General features: G+C 35.0%; 1 protein-coding gene across 1 annotated transcript; it reads right to left on the minus strand.

Annotated features, from left to right (window-relative positions):
• Window positions 1-2668: 2668 nt before the first annotated feature.
• LOC149544771 (putative mediator of RNA polymerase II transcription subunit 26b) lies at window positions 2669-8502 on the minus strand. Its single transcript, XM_089795349.1, has 9 exons — window positions 6931-8502; window positions 6207-6275; window positions 5022-5104; window positions 4744-4808; window positions 4508-4629; window positions 4254-4281; window positions 3521-4077; window positions 3302-3392; window positions 2669-3173 (listed from the first exon to the last, which is right to left on the minus strand). Exons 1-9 carry the CDS (start codon window positions 7366-7368, stop codon window positions 3046-3048), a joined length of 1581 nt encoding a protein of 526 aa, XP_089651475.1. The 5' UTR covers window positions 7369-8502; the 3' UTR covers window positions 2669-3045.
• Window positions 8503-20963: the final 12461 nt, after the last annotated feature.

Below are 20963 nucleotides of genomic sequence, written 5' to 3' on the forward strand. Positions count from 1 at the left end.
GGAAGCATACTGAGCTTGACTGAATGAGAATCAAAATGAAACTAAGAAAGAGAGAAAACAAACACAAAGGGAGCAAACAATGCAATGTTAAAACTTTTGGATTGCATTAAGTTTGATTGGTGTTGTCATCAATGCCAAAGAGGAAGATTGTTGAAAACTACAGTTGGAGCAACTTTTTTTGTCATTAATGTCAAACTTATTGGCAAGACAGTGTCAAACCTAATAGAGAGACATTTTACTAACAATGTAGTGTGCCATATCATTTGATTTATGAAGAGGATTTGAAAAGAAGGGATTATGAGATGACCTAGTGAAAGGTTGCATTGAGATGTGTTAAAGTATCATGGAAATACAATGGGCACTTGATAAGTTAGCCCTTGACAAGATAATATGTTGTTCAATCAATACATGAAGTAAAGAAGACAATTTGATGAAACTAAGAGTTGAAACAAGTCAAAAGGATAAGCTTGACTGAGTATCAATGTTGCACAGTCAATGAAAGAGCCGAAACAAAAGATTAAGTAACTCAATAGAAGTCGAATGAAACAATTCAAGTCGAGCAATTAGTTATTGCCAAAAAAATGTAAGAGCAAGTATAGTTGCAACCGAGCGTAGTATTGGTCAAGCGAACAAGTTGATGTCAAGCGACAAAGTATAATATGTGCCAAGTTACATAGTAACAACTGAGCTACAAAACACAGTGATTGCCTACTGACAACAAAAGTTACAAATTGAGAAAAATTTGATTGAGTCTGACAAATGGAATTTTGAATTAGCTCAACAATCTAGCAAGGGGGCTAACAAGAATTTGTATGTCCAAGAAAAATTGCACAATTAAACTCATAAATAGGGTTTTGATGAAAATGGACATAGTTCAAGGGAAGATTATAAAACCCTCCTCACAACATAGAAAATATATCAACCAATCCATTTATAAACAAAATTCTATTATTTCAATTTGATTGAAGAGTTTGTTTTTATACACAAATGTAAAACAAAATCTTTTAAATGAAGAGTGGAATTGAAAATAGAAATTAGAGATTAAAATAGAAATAAAATTGATTGTTTTTAATGGAAAAAAATGAAATTACTAAAGGAAAAATTTATTGTCGAAAAATATGAAATTCAATAAAGACTAACAATTTTCCGACAAATAATTTTAGAATCCGGGACACATCTAAACCTATCGGTTTAAATATATATTGGTGAAACTGCTTTAAAATAGTAAAAAAGAAGATTGAAATTAAGACCGGAAGTTAGAAGAGAGATGTGAAGGAAATAACGAAAAAGAACACCGGTAAGAGGAAAACTCAAAATCAAAATTAAAAGGGCAAAGATAGCCCTTTTAGCCTATGCCAAGAATTTTCTAAGTCTTAAAGAATTTCCTTCCTTATTTTCCTATGCCAAGAATTTGGGTCGTTAAAGCTCTTCCTAACAAGATCTAAACAATATATCCTGACTGAGCATTTTGAATATATACTAACTTGGGAAATAAATTCCAGCAATAAAGCTTAAAATAACTCGCGTCATGATTATCTCTCACGACTTGGAAGACTTATCATTACACCTTATCCAAATATCTACACTCGACCCATGAACTGAACACCTATCATTCAATCAACCCCACTTGATTGACACGTCATCTCAGGACAAACAATTCCACTGACCCAATCAGTAAGTAGATCAAGATGAATCAATCCTTAAGTAACATAAACAGTAATGGAATCGTGAGTGGCAGAAAAAGGGCAACGTCTAAACAGCAGACTAAAACGTGTATCTTACCAGGGGGGGAACTTAGCCTTTGTATACTCTACTTTTTAGTTGGCTATTTAGCCAATACCCAGAAGATCTCAACACGGCTGTTGATGCCGAGAATGATGTCAGGTCATCTTAATAGGTACCACACTTTTAATACATGGCCTATCACAAACAACATGAAAATCTAGTGTGCCTTCATACATGCATTTAACTCAGTGTGTATGATCAAGCCCTCACCTTCCATAAATCCAAATAACATCCTTCACGTACTTGTGGATGCACTAATGCTTTTATTACAGTAGATCATCTCGCAATGCATCCCTTACCAACTGCTTTCAATATTGTGCTTGTGAAAATCATTCATTTCACCATAAGAATGAAAGGGTCAATCAGTGGGCCAACTGTATTGGAACACAATGGATTGTCTATCATTTCAATAGACCAGTGGGCCCTTTGTATTGGAACACACATTGGACAGTCTGCTATTCGGTTGTATGAATCTATGATCATCGATTCAGAAAAAGCATAGCAAGAAGTTTCCAAATGCAGATATTCACTTGCAAAATGTTTAGGGTAGTAAGTTAAATTGTTTTTTCTTAAATTATATTCGATTATTAGATCAGGCATCCCAGATAATAATGCTGGACAATCAACCGTGTCTAATCAGGACATTAAATAACAAATCATCTTCAAAATTGTAACAATGTTTAGAAATTTATACCTTCATTGTCCCCGTATATTACAACAAATGATGTTAAATTTTTGTACCTGCCAAAATTTTGTTTACATTTTTCGGAAAAAATGAAACTTAATTTGTTTTTTTCCAAGAAAGCCAACTTGTGCTAAGTTTGGCTCGTCTAGCTCTCAGAATTATAAATCACAAGCCTAAATTTAATCAAATGTCAGCGTCTGTAATTAACCCATCATTTATTCCAGATCATATGATACAAATGAAAAAAAGGGATAGAGCCCTGTACATATAGCCATCAAGGAGAATGCCAAAGATTCCAGCTCCATTTTCCCATATCAATCTCCCACTTTTGTGTAAAAAGACAGGTCCGTGCCCAGCAAGATATCAGTTTTCAGTATATCTCTGTGACAAGGAAGCTTGCTAAATCAAGAATAAATCCTCGGCTCTTTCATCAGTCAGTTTCCTCGTGTTAAAACACACTCTGGTCAATATGAAAAGTTAAAAATCATACATAGAGAGTGCAGGTAAGTAAATAATCGTTTCTCTTTAAGAAATTACATATACTCCTCTTGACTCATTTGGCCCCTGGAATATTTCTATCTGCAGCTTCCAAATCGTTGTCGGTTATGTGACCCTAGTTTTGCTTGCGATGGCTTTATGAAATTGCGGCCAGTTTTAGGGATGTCTTGAATCTCCATTAGCTGAACTGTGCGCTGCTTCTTAGCTGTAAAAGAAAATGCATAAGCTTAAAATCATGTAAGAGATTCAAATGCTATCCCTTACGAACTTAGCAATCATTAACTCACCAAACTATCTATTACATAAAATCAAGGAACAGTCAACTTTACAAACCTTTGTCTGCTTGTTGGTATCCTTCATGAAGCTTTCTCTTAGCAGCTTCGACCCTCATACTTTCGGACAGATTGTGTGAAGGTCGTGGCTTCTGAAATAACAATTAGCAAGCATTTTGCTCTTAGAATGATGGCATGTATAGCCTCTTCTCATAGGTTCAAATACATACATATCAGTGTTAAAAAATTATGAACGGACAAACAAAAAGGATTTACTCACATGTTGGGGCTGAGCAGAACTAGGCCTCATTTGATTTTTGGCTAAATTGGTCAATCGGTGCACTCGATCCCTATGTTCATTTGGTTTGGGAGTTCCTGATGACTTCCTAACTGGCACAGAAGAACCAACTGCATGAGCTGAGGTATTCATTGAATTTCGATGGCAATTGATGTTCTGCTGTTTCTGAAAATGTGGCTTTATGATCCCCTTTTCCTTGTTTCTCCCTGAATTGATGTTCCCCTTTTCCTCGTTTCTTGCTGAAGCTAATTGCTTGGCAATAGCATCACCTTCCCTTCTCTTGTAATTCTGCTGAACTGACTGTTTCCTATTGTAGTGTTGTTTTTCATCATCAGTAGAATTGCTATCATGATCATCAATCTGTTTCCTATTGTAGCGCTCATCATCAGCAGAATCAGTGTCGTGATCATCAGTCTGTTGCCTATCACAGCGCTCATCAACAGCAGAATCAGTGTCGCGATCATCAATCCGTTTCCTATTGTAGCCCCGGATGTCGTTGTCATCATGATCAGAGTCATTCTCATCAATGATTCGAGGATCTGTAATTGCAGAAGAGAGGAATTAATAAGAATTAAAAACACTAAATAAAAACAAAAACAACAGACTGTAAATAAGTAGATTGCTCTTGAAAACATGCAAAAACCACACTCCCACCATTTCAATAGACTCTGGTAAACAAATAGAAGCAAAGCCAGGAAACAGAGAAATAACTTACTTCCATCATCATCCATTCCAGCAAAGAACTTCAATCCAGCACACAGCACAAAAAAGAGACACAGGATCAGATAAAGCCATCTGAGAATATACTGTGTATACTTTTCATATACAATGCCAAAAAACTGAATTTTCTTTTCATTCCTATCAATAGCCATTTAATTTTATGAAATGAATCATTAATTTAGTAGACATAAAATAGAAGACATGCTATAGCTGGAAATTTAGTAATCCTGGCATAATAGTAAAAATTACCTCAGACATTTCAATTGATGCAGTCTGAGTTGTTAGAAAGGCACCCTCATCAAGTGGTGGAGAAGGTAGACCATTCTCATCATCTTTGATATCTTCTGGACAAAAAGAGTCAGGAGATGCACCTGGAAAGAGAAAATAACAACAAAAATGCACATTAAATCACCTCTCTTCAAAAATATTTGTGAAATGTAGATGGGAACAAACATTGAATTTCTCTACATGACAAAATTGCATACCTAATGCAGCTGCAGTCAGACAACCAGAAGTCTTCATCCATATATCTACAAGCTCTTTCCAGCCACTGTGATCACCAATTAAGGAAAAGTTCAGTTTTTCATGTATAAACAGCAGCTACAGTACGAAAGCTAAAGAAAAAATATTCAACAATTGTCATTCCAATTGAAAAGCTCACAAGTCAAATTGTTATCCTCTATTTATTAACTTTTCTTTTTAAAGCATAGTTCCCTTCCCTGAACTACCGGGAAGAATTGACATGGAGAAAGGAAAAAGGTACCTGACTAGCATCTTAGCCATGGAACATACTTGTTGTGAATGATGTTTTTTTAATCCACTCACCACCTTGCCAATAGCAGTTACCTGGAAACAGAACAAATATCAAAGAGTTGGATTTTTTTCTAATCAGCAGATGGATTAATTTAATATCATATTCAAGCAGATGACAATCGTATATGACGGCATTATCAGCAGATCTACAACACAAATATAGTGCTGTATTGCGAAGTATCAATGACAAGAGATTATTTTTATGAACAGATGTCATATCTGATGATAAGATTCAAGCATAAGGGGAATGCATACATAATTCAAGTATTATCATCATTTGTTTGACAACAAATATACTCAAAGACAATAGTTGAAGGAGAAAAACCCAAAAATTTATTAACAAAGAAAAATCTTAAATTTGGATAGCATAACTATAAAATAAAAATTAGCAACTGCAAAAACACAAGTCGGATATAGCAATTTTTAGAAAATCAGAATCCAATACCAGAAGCAAAGCATTAGTAAGTAGATCTGGTTTGTAAATTATAATTCTAAAAACCACAAGAAACGTCACAGACCCAAAATCCAACTGTTGAAAACAATCCCAACAAATAATAGCACAATCTTGAGTTAAATTCCCATGACATTACTGTAGTTTATTGTACTATAACAAGACGGGTTTTTTTCTTGTATTGCAACAATGCAAGATTTGAACTTGGGACTTCCAAGGAGGAGGCTTCCCCAGTTCACCGCTAGACTTGCATAATGGGATTTCACAAGGTCTGTGACAATGCCGAATATTAATTTTGTTTAAATTGAGCGATTTTTAAGTATTAGAACATGGCAATGCAAAATTTCACTACTCGATATAGAGGATTTGTATAGAACTTTCTTTTAAAATAATACTCCTGCGGTTGGTAATGGTGACTCGATATTTTGTTGTGCTTTTCTGAACACCAAACATCATTTGGACAAACCCCTTCTCGTTGAGAACCATGTCTATCATTTACTAGTGGCTCAAATGAAAAAATCATGGCAGCACTCTACTCGCAACAATTTCATCATAGCGCACAGAACATGAGGCATTACAGGGGGGCACTTGTTAGGCACATTTCATTTGTAAACAGCAATCTTCTACTCCCTTAAAAAAAAGATGTACCTAAAATGCACATTTAGCTCAAATGAAAAAAAATACCTGTAGAGTGTTTACAGAAAGTTGCATCAACTCCAGTCTTCTCAAAGAATCGTATAGCTGTTTTTCTGACTGCGCACGGCAACAGAAAGAGAGACAAAATTCAACAAATGACTTTTACAAAAATTAAATACGAAAAAATTGTTTAAATGTTCCATTGGTGCACTTGTAAATTATATTAACTTCAAACTCACGAAAAAACCACTAGCACCAAACTATGAATCAAGGTAGGGCAGTGAAAACGTACAAAAAAGCTCGTCTAATTTCACTGCAAACTATGCGATTTCAAAGGCCAATCAAGAAAACATAAAACTTTTTTTTTCTTAAAATAGATCATTAGGCCAAATTTAATCCTACGTAGGCATTTTGTGCAGGGTTTCAGAGCCAGAAGAGATTAGTAATATTGGAGGATTTTGCCATTCAGACGAATCGTGTAAATGACCTGAATGAACCCTAAACTGTGCTTCGACGACCTAGACGCTTATGATCTACAGCTAGCTTGGATTGGTTTAGAAATGATGGACATCAAACGTGATATAACGACGATCAGGCGTCCAATCTGAAAATACAAGACCAGAATGGATCTACTATGCCCTAAACTGATCCTTAAGTTGTTAATGTTTTAGGCCCTTAGCGTATCAGAGGTACTCCTAAAAAAATGAGACAGAACTTGAAGCAAACTGATCTTGAAACTAGTTAATTTTGGAAGCACCCAAAAGAAAAATACCTCGTCAGGATTTAACAGGATTCCCTTGATTCTATCAACTTCTCTGATGATCTGTAATTCCTCCTCTATCTCCTCTGTGAGGGCTTCGGCCTCATCGTAGCTATAATTACTAGCCCTGTTCCTCTCAACCTCGTTGCTGCTACTGGGACTGCCATCATCCCTACTGCTCTTTGCATGATTCTTCTGCCCTTCACACCTGGGAAGAAGAACAGCTCCTTTTATATTATCACCTTCACTAAATGAATCAGGTCCTGCCAAAGTCAATGCACTGCATTCCCCACACCTAACAAATCCGCAAGAAAACAATCTCTGAGCAATCCTGTCCCTCCTCGCCCTCAATTCTTGAGGACAATCAGATGCTGCAACTGCAATAGCGTTTTCAATTATCGTACATATATCAGTCTCCGCACTCCCAAAAAACTTCCTCCACCTCTCCATGATTAACCTTCCCTATACCAAATTCAGATCAAAAAGTCCCAAAACAGCCTCCTCAGAAAACCTTCCAATATAGTTGCCTAAAGAATCAAAATCCCCCAAAGAAAACAAGGATTCCACGTTTGCTTTGTATTTATCACGATCCTTTTGCTTGGTTAGACGTGGTCAAGATTTTGGATGCGTACACCCCAAAACAAGACTCTGAAGAGGCTCAATAGACAAAGCTTTCAAAGTACTGCAACCAAAAAACTACAGCACAGGATTTCGATAATGTATGTATCCCAAAACAAGACTTGTAGGATGGGTTGCGTATTTATGAAAAGACCATTTTCTACAATGCAGCTCAATCCACAAAATACCAAGACGAGAATGATTGGAAGACCTGCAACAAACGAAATTTTGACTTATCCCTTTTCTTGTAATGATTCGATGCACCACGAAATTTTACGTTTCGAACTTTTTCGCTGACAATTCTATAACCCTTCAGATCTATCACCTGACCCAAAAACCAATTTTCTTCAACAATTTCTCAATTCGGGCCTGCACCGCATCAAATTATGGCTCTCCCTTTCTCGCAATCATTGCGTTCAGAAACCCCCCAAGGAAATCCCTTTAATCACTATATGTCGATTTCCGAAATTGGAAGCCCAGGGAAAATTTTCTGTTTCAAGACTTTTTCGCTGACAGTTCTACTACCATGCAGACCCATCAATTGGATCTCAATACCATTTTCTACGCCTCTTTTTAAGTTATGCCCAGAAAAAGTTTCCTTTCCTCAGGTAGGCGTCAATCGACAGTGTTTGAAGGACAATCTTCAATGATCTGGACATTCTATATTGCCTTAAAGGTTAACTCTAGAGATAAGGGCAGCGGTAAAATTTAAATGAAAGAAAGAGGAAGATTCCGGAATAGAAATAGCTTGCAATATTTTCACAGGGAATATCATACACAGAGTGACTGACATGTGGGTATTGCCAAACTCCCACTTTGGCCTTACCCAGCGTTTCAATCTGCGCCTTTCACATTCCCAAGAAAAAATTATGCACTCGGTGAAAAGAAAAACCCCAATTTGTGGTCCACGTAGACAAGAAAAATCCTGTGTTTATAATCCACGAAGACAACAATGGCACCTGTTATACACGTATCCATAAATGTATTTGTCCTTGAGAACCGTTGGTAATAAACACTTATACTAAATCCGATAACTTTCAAAGAATAAATACACACATACAGTTCCGTACGTATTCATATACACTATACGGTTTACACACTTTTCCCACGCGTAACTCGCGTAATTTTGTTTTATTTATTCTTTTTACAGCCAGGCAAAAAAAAATTTGAACATTGGGTGAAATTATGGCGCGTTAATCATTGCCGCCGGGTTGTTTAGTAAAAACACCGTGCGTGGTTTTATCAAAAGCGGTTTCGAAACTCCGAGTGGTTTTTACATATGAGTTTGACTAGATGGTCTAAGAAAACAATTTGCACATGGGGCAAACTACACGCACTTGCTGGTCTTTTGGTTGACTGGGTATTTTATTTTTAAAATAATGAGGGGTCATCTTATTAATTAATAGGGGTATCCCGGGAAGAAGGTGATATACAATGGATACTTGTGGTCCATTTTGAAGAAGTCATAATGTGTTTTAAAGTTGACTTGACCAAGATTGCTATCACTTGGATTGGCCTTTTAGGAAGGGTTTTGAACTCAAAATACTATACTTTGTCTAACATTGTCAAATTTCCATAATCTATTTGAAAATGTGTAAAATTTTATTTTTGGATTTGACTGTATATGTTTTTCTAACATGAACATTTCAGACTGAAGTTCATGATCCATCATTATTATGATAGAATGCAAGAATAGACTAGTAAAATATGCAGACAAAGCCTCACTAAGAAGGAATGGTGTGCATGTTTTGCTATTCTATTCTTGCATTCTCTCATCCTAATGATGATGGACCACAAAGTGTGATCCGAAACTTTGATGCTAAAAATAAAATTGTACACTATATTTTGTGTTAACTATTGATATTATTATAGTTTTATTGGAGTGTGATGTCTCATATTTTAAGAGATGATATGGAGTTTTTTAGGGTGAAGTTAGTGGATTAGATATTACTTAATATTTGATATTAGACGTGAAAAGATATTACAAGATATTTATTCTTCAATTAGAAATTGTTTCACACTTACTTATGATCTTTCTTAAACAAGTGATTAATTGCATATGTGTATTTTTAATTTTATCATATTTGATTAGTGAATGGGTTTGTTGGTTCCCAAAATCACTACTCCAAAATCCTAAACAATTGTTACACCTTCAAGACTAGGTGTATCATCAAGAAGATAAATTGGGGTACATCAAAAGATTAAGGATGGTTAAAGGCTAACTGATGAGAGGAGATAAGTTTTAATGTACTTTTGAGTTCATCTTCAATCTAAGAGTGTAGTCGTAAACATTTCTAAATAGGATTGAAGGTGCTAAAAGTTTAAACAATATGAAAGGTTGTAATTGTATCAATGTATAGGATTATCACTAGGTCATACACTAACCAAATGTGAAACCTATTTATAGCTAATGAGAATGTCATTGTACAAAATACAAGATGGGCTACAAGCACAATGTTGATTAAAATTGATAACGTTCGCTGTTTGAAAATGTTGAATTATGAATTGCATGGGAATTTACTCATAATCCTAAATTACTATTGAATAATTGTGCATTTTTTTAGAGTATGATCAATCAAGTATTTTCATGACCTTCGCCAATTCATTTGTTAATAATCTATCAATTGTAAAACAAGTTGAAACCATAAAAGATAATAAGAAATGCACTTGCATGCACTAAAGATCACAATATTAACAAAACATGACTAATGATCCATTAATAACTACATGCATCCATGTACAATATTAGAGGCATCATTAAAAGCCTAGTAATATAATAAAATATTTTAATATTCATCAAGTCTTAGTATTGCACTTGTGCCAAAAAGATGGCACAAGGATGAAACCATGTTTGTGACTAATAAAATCTTCTATAATAAGCGCAGCGCATATGCATAAACCAAAGATTTGATATTAACAACAAAACAAGCTTAATGATCCATTACAAAACTACGTAAATCCATATACAATATAACAAAGATAATTAAAAGCCTTGAAATTAATCAAAATGTTATTATTCATTGCATATTAGTATTACATGTTTGCCAATAAATATGGCAAGGAAGAAAACCTAGCTATGACTAAGACAATCCTTTGAAAATGTACAAATGATAATGGAAATATTTTACTTAGTCATCACGTACAAGATTAATCTCCTAATTCTTAAAGATGATGCTCCAAAAATGGATTGAATTGGTGTGGTTTGAAGCCCTGGGGGAAATTGACATGTGTAGGTATCTGAACAGAATAAAGGCCAACCTTTTAAATGTTAGTTTAGTATTTATAGCTTTCGATTTGTAGTTTCAAAATGAACTTAGAAATCTTAGGAAGAAGATAAATCTACAAGTTTAGTGTATGAGGGTTGAATGCAAGTTCATGGGACCCTCAAAATGAGTTTCTTACATCCACATAGGTAGATCTAGGTGGAAATAACTTCAATGTTAGATCATCATCAAATGATCGTAATCATGAAGACTCTCATGAGGCTAGTGTTCAAATTAAATTTGAGATGATTATGAAAAAGGTAACAATAATAATAATTGTTGGTTTAAGAAGGGATAATTAGCATAAGCTTAAAACCATAACTTACCTAACAAAAAGACATGATGAAGAGGCACGGTTATGGAAAAGACATGAGTCATGTCTTTTGAAATACAACCCATCCCCTATAATCATGAGTAGTGTGTGTGTGTGTGTGTGTGTGTGTGTGTGTGTGTGTGTAGAGAGAGAGAGAGAGAGAGAGAGAGAGAGAGAGAGAGAGAGAGAGAGAGAGAGAGAGTAGTTTCAGTCATTAAAGCATCGATACAAAAGAGAAGCAAACATAAGAAATAAAATATACAATTCCTACTTATTATTGGTGTTGCCTTGTATGAATGTTTTAATATGAATTTGTAACATGCTAACTACACTTTTTTACCACTTAATTAAATATGAACAATGTTGGTATGACTATTTATATTACTCATAAAGTACGTACATACAACCACATATTTTTGAGATAAAGTGTATTTTTATTTAGATTTTTTATTAATCAGTTATTGTTATCTATATTTATCTATATTATTGATCCATCGTTGTTATTTATATTTAGATTTAAATTACTAAATCGTTATTGTTATGTTGATGATTCATTATATAGGACTTGGTCTAATATATAAATATATGGAATGTGTGACTTAGAATGTGTATTTAATTGTCATGTAACCAACCATGGTATTCAAAATGAGATAATCACAAGAGAAAAAATGGTGATGAGGTCACCTTCTAAGAACACCACCTCAAGTTGGACTAAAGAGGTCTCATGAGGCCAAAGGGGGAAAGGGGGATTTCCTTTGGGCTCAAGAGGAGGTATTTTTGGGCATCATGTTATACAATATTCATGACTTCTATCATGGTGAGCAAATATTTTAAGATGTTAAATTATTGGAGATAAGGTAGAAATCATAGGAATTATAAGTATGGTACTAGCTCCTAACACCACACTAAGTATGTCACCTCATTTGTATGGAAAGGGCCATTTGAGGCCAAGAGGGATGGCATCTTCTCTTGGGCCTGGGGTAGGGGACTCTCGATAACCTCATTTACCTCCATTATTGTAACATATTAAACCCAATGTAAGTAAAATGATAATCTCATATATAATTATTTTTAGTGCAATAATGTTTAACTATAAAACCCGCAAGAGTGGATGAGTTGGCTTGGGATGTTGGTTTACTCCCCATATGTCTTGGTTTTGACTACATCCTAGGCTTAAGAGGGTGGATTGCTTGCAAGTTGAAGACCCCCCTTAGGGTACTAGTATAACCTTTTCTTTCCCCTTCCTGGACCCCAACTTGGAAATTTGTAAGTCCAAGGTAAGGTAGTTTGAAATGCTAGGATGAATCATGGGGATACCTCTGGCATTAAAAAAAAACACTTAATTATAAATTATGATTATAGTATTATTAGATAACTGAGAGGGGGGGGTGAATCAGTTATAACCAATTATTCTATAGACCTTAAAACAAAAATTCACCAACTTAGACATTTCAAACTCCTTGCTCATCCGATGAGCTAATTATTTGCACAACAAATCATTACCACCAAATATTATATCACCTACAAATATTTCAGCAATGAGTACCTTGGTTTTAGCTTCACCCTTCAAGTGCATGTTATTGTTCTCACTTTTTCTAACAAATCTAATCTTTGATCAAATATGACTGCAGCCTTTACACCATTCTCTTAGTGCTTGCTTCAATCCATAGAGTTCTTTGTTCAACTTGTATACCACTTGTGCTTTTGATTTGGCTTCACAAATCCTTTAGGTTGTTCAATGTATACCTCTTCTTTTAGTACTAGTATTCCATTTAGAAAAGAAGACTTAACATTCATTTGATATACTTTAAATTTATTATAAGTTGCATATGCCAACAGAGTTTTGACTCCTTCCAATATTGTTAAAGGTGCAAAGGTCTCACCACAATCAATACCTTCTTCTTGAGCATAATCTTTACAAACCAATCTAGCTGTGTTCCTCACAACTTCTCCATTCTCATTCAATTTGTTCTGAAAATCCACTTGGTTCCAATTACATTCTTGTTTGTGGCTCTTGGCACCAATGTCCTTGTGTTATTTTTCTCAATCTAGTCTATCTCTTCATTTATAGCATTGATCCAATCTTCATTATCAAATGTAGCTTTCATAATTCTTGGCTCAAACTCAACAATCAAACAAGTATTACCCTTCAACTTACTATTTGTCATCACTCCAGCAATCTTGTCTCCAATGTTTTTATCAGGTGGATGGTTACTTGTCATATACTTTGCCAAGGTAGGTTCAACTCTTTGATCTCTAGCATTGTCATTGCTTGGTTCGGGCTCATCATTTTGCTCAGGTTGTTATGTTTGTGGCTCGCGTAATGCAAGTTAACACTCGATAGCTCTTTGTTGTTGCTCAAGTATTGTACCAGGTTCATCTTCATATACATATACAAAATTGTTGTAATCATCAAGTTCCTTTTTTCTCTCCTCATCATTCTTATCTGCAAACTCATCAATTCTAATATTTGCACTTTTAGTAATTATGTTAGTTTCATTTCAAACGCATGTAAGCCTTTCTCCTAGTAGAGTAACCTAGGAATATTCCTTCATGACCTTTAGAATCAAACTTCCCATTCCTTTCATCTTTATGGATATAACACCTACTTCCACGTATTTTGAAATAACTAACATTTGGTTTATGACCATACCAAAGTTCATATGGTGTCTTGCTTGTTCCTTTCTTCAACTGAACTTGGTTGAGAGTATATTGAAGTGCTTATGACTTCTCTCCAAAACATTTGAGCAACTCTCTTTTCAATTAGTAGTATTCTATCACAGTCAACAATTAATCTATTTCTGCTTTCAACAATCCCATTCTATTGTGGCAACCTGGGTGCAAATAGTTGTCTCTTAATTCCATTCTCAATACAAAAGTTAGTGAATTCATCAGACATAAACACACCACCTCTATTATGTCTCAGCCATTTCACTTGTATACCAATTTATTTTTTCACACTACCTTTATACCATTTGAACATTTGAAAAGCATAAAATTTCAACTTCAAAAATATCACAGTCATCATTCTAGAATAATCATCAACAAACAATATGAAATATCTATCTCTGTAGTATCTCTCAACTCTCATTGGACCACACAAATTAGTATGAACTAACTCCAAAATATCAATAGTTGAATGTTTTTTTCTTGAAAAACTATTCTTCGTTATCTTATCAAGTTAACATTGTTTACACATAGCATTCTTAGGTTTATGCAGATTAGGTAAGTCTCTCACTTTCTACTTTCTACTTTGACCATTTTCTCAAATCTGACATGACATAGTCTCTTATGCCACAACCATTCACTTTCAAATTTTGAAAAAAGAAAATGTACTAGTAGTAGGATCAAGGTAAAATAAGTTACATCTTATTTTCTTTCTAGTACCAATCATGTTTCCATTGTCATGATAGATCTTAACTTTTCTATTCTAAAATTTCAGCTTATGACTAGATTATATTTTAGTCCTTGAACCCAATATGCATCCTCACATTTGATTTTATCATTTAGCATCAATGAACCTCTACCTTTCACAAAACATGGAACATCATTTCCAAGTTTAACAGCTCCAACTGTATACTATTTGAGCTTATCAAACTTACTTATATCACCAGTCATGTGATGTGAACATCCACTATTGATAATCCATGTATCACTCTTACTAACATGAGAAATAAGAGATTTGTGTTCCTTGTACCTTTCTTCATTAGGATCTTCTTTAACAACAACATATGCCATTTCTACTCCATCCTTCTCATCTTTTGTATCTAACTTGGTGTTCTCTTCCTGAACAATGTAGCATGAATTCTTCCCTTTCTCCTTGTTCTTTTTGTATTTGTGCTCCTTCTTATCATTTTTGTCACTCCTATTCTCGTTAGGACATCTAGCATCAATATGACCAAATTCATTGAATTTAAAACATATCAGGGATAATTTACCTTTGAATTTTCCTTTACCTCTTTGTAGCCTCCTTGCAAGTAGTACTTCAATCTCATCTATCTCTTCCTTTGAATATGAATCACTTTCATTCTTACTGCTCTTTTCTTTCTTTGAACTTATAATGGTTAGTAATGACTTGAAAGCATTCTCAATCTTAGGTACACTATTATCAAAATTATTTTATTCAAATGTAGTCAAATAACCAACTAAACCATCAAGAGTAAGATCATTACTAGGAATAGCTCTAAATTCCTGAATAGAAAATACTCTTATAACATAAATAGGAAATTGTGTTATGACAACTTTACTTTATAACTTCTTTGTTAGGATTAACAAGATAGAAATAATAATTACATGCAAATATAATCAATATCATAAAATAATAAATCACACAAAAGAGAACACAAGACACAAAGATTTAACGTGGTTCACCCAATCCCTAGGTTATGTCCACCAAACAACAAGTCCAATATTCTTATGATCCACTTATTACAATCTATAATCCCTTACAGCTCAATACTGCCGCAAGAAGCTACAATCTCATCATACATTTTGGAACCCCTAACCATAATCCATTTTATACAATCTTTTTGCCGCTTACAAAATTAGGGCTAGAATAAGTCATCCAATAGAAGAATAGCAACCGATGCCTTTTGCAAATAATAAAGTCAGTTGAGCTTTCGAGGGTGTTTCCCCTAAAGACTCTTGCGAGGGTGTTGCCCCTCGACCCCACCCTATACTACAACAGGGAGCACACTTCGGGCTCTGTCTTAGGACCTTGTAAGGGGTGTTGTCCCTTGACCCTGTCTTGGGGGTGGGGGTGTTGGCCCCAAACCCTTGTAGTAATAATCTGGGGGAAAATCGCACCGAATAAAGTGGTAAAAAATTAACCTCTAAGTCTGATTAAGCTCAACATCATGCTTTCTTCATAACTAATGATACCTCCAAAAAATTTGATAGAACTCACAACTTCCCTAATTCAGTTGATATACTGAACAATAGTTTATCTATCTTTCATCTTCATCTCATTATATTTGCCTCTTATACTTTCTTCTTTGGATCACAATACATTCTAATATCTACCGTGCAAAAGTATCATCTTGTCCCACATTTATTTAGCAATACCACAATCTTTGACATCATCAAACTTGTCATCATTCAATGCAAAAGTGATCTCAATCGTAAGACTTTTGTGTTATTTCTTTGGGTTCATCACATCAACTTTCATAGAACCAATGGGAGGGGTGTACTAGATTTCTAGATAATATAGCGCATTGTCTCCAATCCCAAACAGATAAAGCCTCGTCCTACTTTTCCATGAAGATAAGTTCTCCTTGTTCAACTTTGTTACCTCTCTCTTATACATCTTTGAATCTTTAGCTTAAATCCCTTCAAACTTCTTCCTTCAAGGACATAGCTTTGATGCCAATTGTTAGCTAACTAGGGGGCAAATTAGTTATAGCCAACTATCATATGAGGCCTTAAAAACACTTTTCACTAACTCAAGATTCTTAAACTTTCAAATCATTAACTTGATAACACAATCTAAAATCACAATTCAAATTGATAAAACTTTACATCAAACTGTCAACTTATTGTTCCTTAATATATTGAGTATCAGAGTGAACATCCAACTTATACCAAGTTGCAACATTAAACAATTAACATGAAATAAACATGCAACACAATAAGCATTCACACATTTGACACAAGTATTTAACATGGAAACCCTATAAAGGGGAAAAACCACCTAGGAACCAACAACCCGAGTATTTTCACTCTTCTAAAGTGAGCTTTGTTAGGAGTAATCCTTGTTTTTAGGTTGCATTTTTTATTAAGAAAAATAGGTTTTGAAGGGTTCTTAAAACCCTGTACAAATCATAAAATTTTCAATGAAACCCAAACCAAAAAAAACTACAGCCCAAAGGTGGAATAGGTCATTGACCAAGACAAAATGACCAGGGTGGCATCACAAATAACACAATATTCTTCAGCCACAAAAATAGGTTTTGAACGGGCACCTAAAATGCCATGGTAAAAAGAGGAATAGACAATAATTCCCTTACCATGTCAAACTACAAAGAACAGCAGGCCAAAATAGCTAGAAGAACCAAAGATGGGACAACCGCAATAGGGACTCAAGCTTTCCCTTTCAGTCCTATCTTTTGAGATCGTAATGCCATATCAAAAGGAGTGGAGGACTGGACCTTTTTACCTTTTACTGTGGTCCATCCATCCTCCACCATACCAGCAACCTTCTACCACACAAAGTCAGCAACACCACAACTAGCCCCTAAAACCCCTGCAGCTGAGGGATGAACCACAACTAGAGAAGGGACAACAACATCTTGAGACGGAGTAGCAATGTCTAGAGACATAGTCATAGGAGGGGCAATAGTCAAATTGCTAGAGACAAAATCTGAAAGAGGATGAATAGAAGAGGTCACCACCGTTGGGGCAACCAATGTACTATCAGAGACAACAATCGAGTCTGCCACCAAAGTGTCCTGAGAAGAGTCACCATCCCCAGTAGAGGGGACTTTCTGAACCGTGTAGCGATCATCTGAAACTCCCTTCCACCAAGAAGGAGACTTCTTCGGTCTAGATTTTTCAGAGGAGCAGCGGACAACAAGGTGGCCAATCTTGTGGCATTTCCTGCATCGAAAGGAGATACCCTCATAATCAAGAAGCTAGATCCAAGATCCAAGAGGAGAGGCCAACTTAATCTTTTTAGGGAGTCCCTTGGAGATGTTGATCTCCACCAAAATGCGAGCATATGTCGTCTAGAACACATTGGAAGGTGCAATATCAACCAGCAAGAAGTCTCCAAGGGCATCCCCCACCACCTCCAAGACTGAATCCACCCATAGGTGAAGGGGGAGATTCAGAAACTTGACCTACAAAGGGATCTTATTAAAGGATTATGTCAACAGGTCAAAATCCTTATACCAAGGTTTAGCCATCAAGGGAAGCTTCTCCCCCCATGAGAAACCCTGACACAAGATAGCATTTCTATCTTCAGTAGTATCAAATTTCACAATGAAAAAACACCTTGCCATAGGGTATATCTAAGTTGTTTTCGAAATGATGGGCTCCCAAACATGGGTAATCTAGTTGAGCAAATTTGAAAGAGAGGGCTAGAAACTCTTAAAATGAAAGATAGCAATAGTGGAAGAGAACTCATCCACATAAGTGGAAATCTCATCAACAATATCAAGTTCTAAATCAATCATTATCGAGTTTCTTACCGTGACTGGCACAACATCAGAAATCCTTGAGTGCATAGTCTGACCTCCAATGTAGGCCTCATAAGTGGTAACATCAACGTAGGAGATGGCGGATCTACCTATAGCACCACAAAGTGGAGCTATAGCCATCCCAACAAGACCAAACACAGAGAGGCTGCCAAAGCCAACACCAAAAGCAAGAGCAAGAGAGTACAAAGAATGAAGCCCTTCTAGAGCATTATTGTGCAAAATGGAGTCAAGAGAAAAAGATTCTATGCCAGCCCAGCCACAACCACACCCTTGGAAGAGGCCCGCATAAAGGCCAAGTTAGAAGCTAAACTAGGATCAAACATCCTCAGGGGCAAAGAAGATGCAGACGTGGGTATTCTCATAGACATGAGCATTCTCGCAAACCTTGTTAGAGGATTTACACCAAAGATTATCTAGGCTCCTCGACATTTCTAAATAGTGGCTTGCTCTAAAGGACTCACAAACATTACTATTGAATGTTATCATATAGGATTTCAAAAGACTCTTAGATCAAATTGGTTAAGATATTTTTCTATTGCAATGGTAAGAAATTAATAGTAAAATGATTATTTAGGTTTTAGCGCTACCTTTCTTTCTTAGATCTCTTCTTCACTCAATCTCTTTCTTCTAATCCCTTTCTAGCTTATTCACATAGTTCACACTTCAACTTAGCACTTTGCATGCTTGATCTTTCCAATACTATTCTTCTTGGTTGACCTTATCTTTTCTTCAATAACTTGATCAACAACATCCACATCAACAACAAAAAATATCTTCTCTATCCCATTAAAAATAGAAATTTTTTTTTATCATTTTAGAATCTTCTAGGTTTCGCTGCTTAATCATAATCATTAGATCCTCATCATATTCATTGAATCTAGATGCTCAAGTAATAGACTTCCACCTTGAGCTTTGTGATCCATTTCAAATTGATAGATTGTCTCCATTAGATGTTCTTTAAATTTTTCCAGTTGTTTACTAACTCCTTTTTCTTGAAACTTCTTGAACATTCTAAATTTTCATCAATGTCGACCTTTGATTAATCTTTTCAAACTTGTTCTTCCTACTCATACTTGGAGAACATTACATCTTGTTGAGATAATATTAGACTTAGTTAACACTGAACTTGCTTAGTTACTATGATATACCTTCACTTCTTTATTAGGTACTTGATGACAAATGTAGTAGCTCAATTGATATTGTGTTCCTTCATTCACAGGCTAAAATATTTTGGTTATACATCTTACTTGAGATCATGTAAATCTATGATCTAACACATGATCTCAAGCAAGATGTATAAGAAAGATAGTTTAGTCAATCAATGAAGGAATACAATAATGATTGAGCTACTATAATTATTGTCAAGCACCTGATAAAGAAGTGAAGGAATATAGTGATAACCGAGCAAATTCAATGTTAAACGAGTCTAGTATTGACTGAGTGAGATGTAATGTTCACCGATTATGAACAAGAGGAAAAAGTTTAGAAAATATTAATTTGAGGCTGAAATTTGATGAAAATTAAGAATTTTCAAGAAGTTTCAAGGATAAGGATGAAATTATAAGAGATCAATGGCTACAGAAATTCAAAGAAGATCTGACGGATAATATCTATCAATTTTAAATGGAGAGATTCAATGAGTATGGTGAAGATCTAAAGATTATTATTAAGCGACAAAACCTGGACATTTCTAGAACGAAAAACATCTTTTATTTAAAGGGATGAACAAGATTTTTTTTATTGATGACACTAATGTTGTTGATTGAGTTATTGAAGAAAAAAAGATAAGATGAATCGAGCATAACATTATTGAAAAGATCAAGTAGAGGAAGTACTAAGTTGAAGTGTGAAGTGTGTGAATTAGCTAGAAAGGAATTAGAAGAAAGATATTGAGTGTAGTAGATATATGGACGAGCAAGGTAGTGCTAAAACCTAATAGATCATTTCACTGCTACTCTCTTACCATTGTAGCAAAAAAATCTCTTAACAAAGTCGACCTAACAATATTTTGAAATCCTATACAGTAACATTCAATAGTAATGTTTGTGAGTCTTTTAGATCGGGCCACTCTTTAGAAATGTCAAGGAGTGATAAGGTCTAGACGATATTTGGTATAAATCCTCTAACAGGGTCACATTAATAATGTGTATGTAAACTTTAACAAGGTTGGCTCCTAATAGAGATCACTTCAAAGGAGAAAAAATATTTGGGTTGCTAGTTCTAGGGTTGTTTTTCCCTTTACAAGGTTTCCACGTTAAATACTTGTGTCAAAATGTGTGAATGCTCATTGTGTTGCGTGTTTATTTCATGTTAACTGTTGAATGCTAAAACTTAGTATAAGTTGGATGTTTACTTTGATACTTGGTATAGTAAGGAACAATAAGTTGACAGTTTGATACAAAGTTTTATCAGTTTGAATTGTGATGTTAGATTGTGTTACCGAGTTAATGATCTGAAAGTTTAAGAAGTCTAAGTTGGTGAAAAGTGTTTTCAAGGCATGTAGTATAAATGGTTATAATAGATTCACCCCTCGCCCTTTGTCCTATCTAACAAGTATTTCCTAAACTTGTTTTGTGAAGTTTTCATCAAGCTACAAGGGTGTCCTTGAAACACTACTTGATTTTATTGCAATATGGGGTAAATTTTAAAATTGAC

Source organism: Cupressus sempervirens, chromosome 8, assembly GCF_028749045.1.
Source record: "Cupressus sempervirens isolate cs-2001-9-10 chromosome 8, ASM2874904v1, whole genome shotgun sequence".
In the NCBI taxonomy this organism is placed as follows: Eukaryota; Viridiplantae; Streptophyta; class Pinopsida; order Cupressales; family Cupressaceae; genus Cupressus; species Cupressus sempervirens.

What these genes read in the sequence shown, in the direction of transcription:
- LOC149544771 (XM_089795349.1), bottom strand. Translation starts at nt 7,368, where the DNA reads ATGGAGAGGTGGAGGAAGTTTTTTGGGAGTGCGGAGACTGATATATGT. An exon ending in ATGGCTAAGATGCTAGTCAG is followed by an intron (nt 4,809 to 5,021) that starts GTACCTTTTTCC and finishes TGGTGATCACAG; the next exon opens with TGGCTGGAAAGAGCTTGTAG. An exon ending in CATCAATTGAAATGTCTGAG is followed by an intron (nt 4,282 to 4,507) that starts GTAATTTTTACT and finishes GCTGGATTGAAG; the next exon opens with TTCTTTGCTGGAATGGATGA.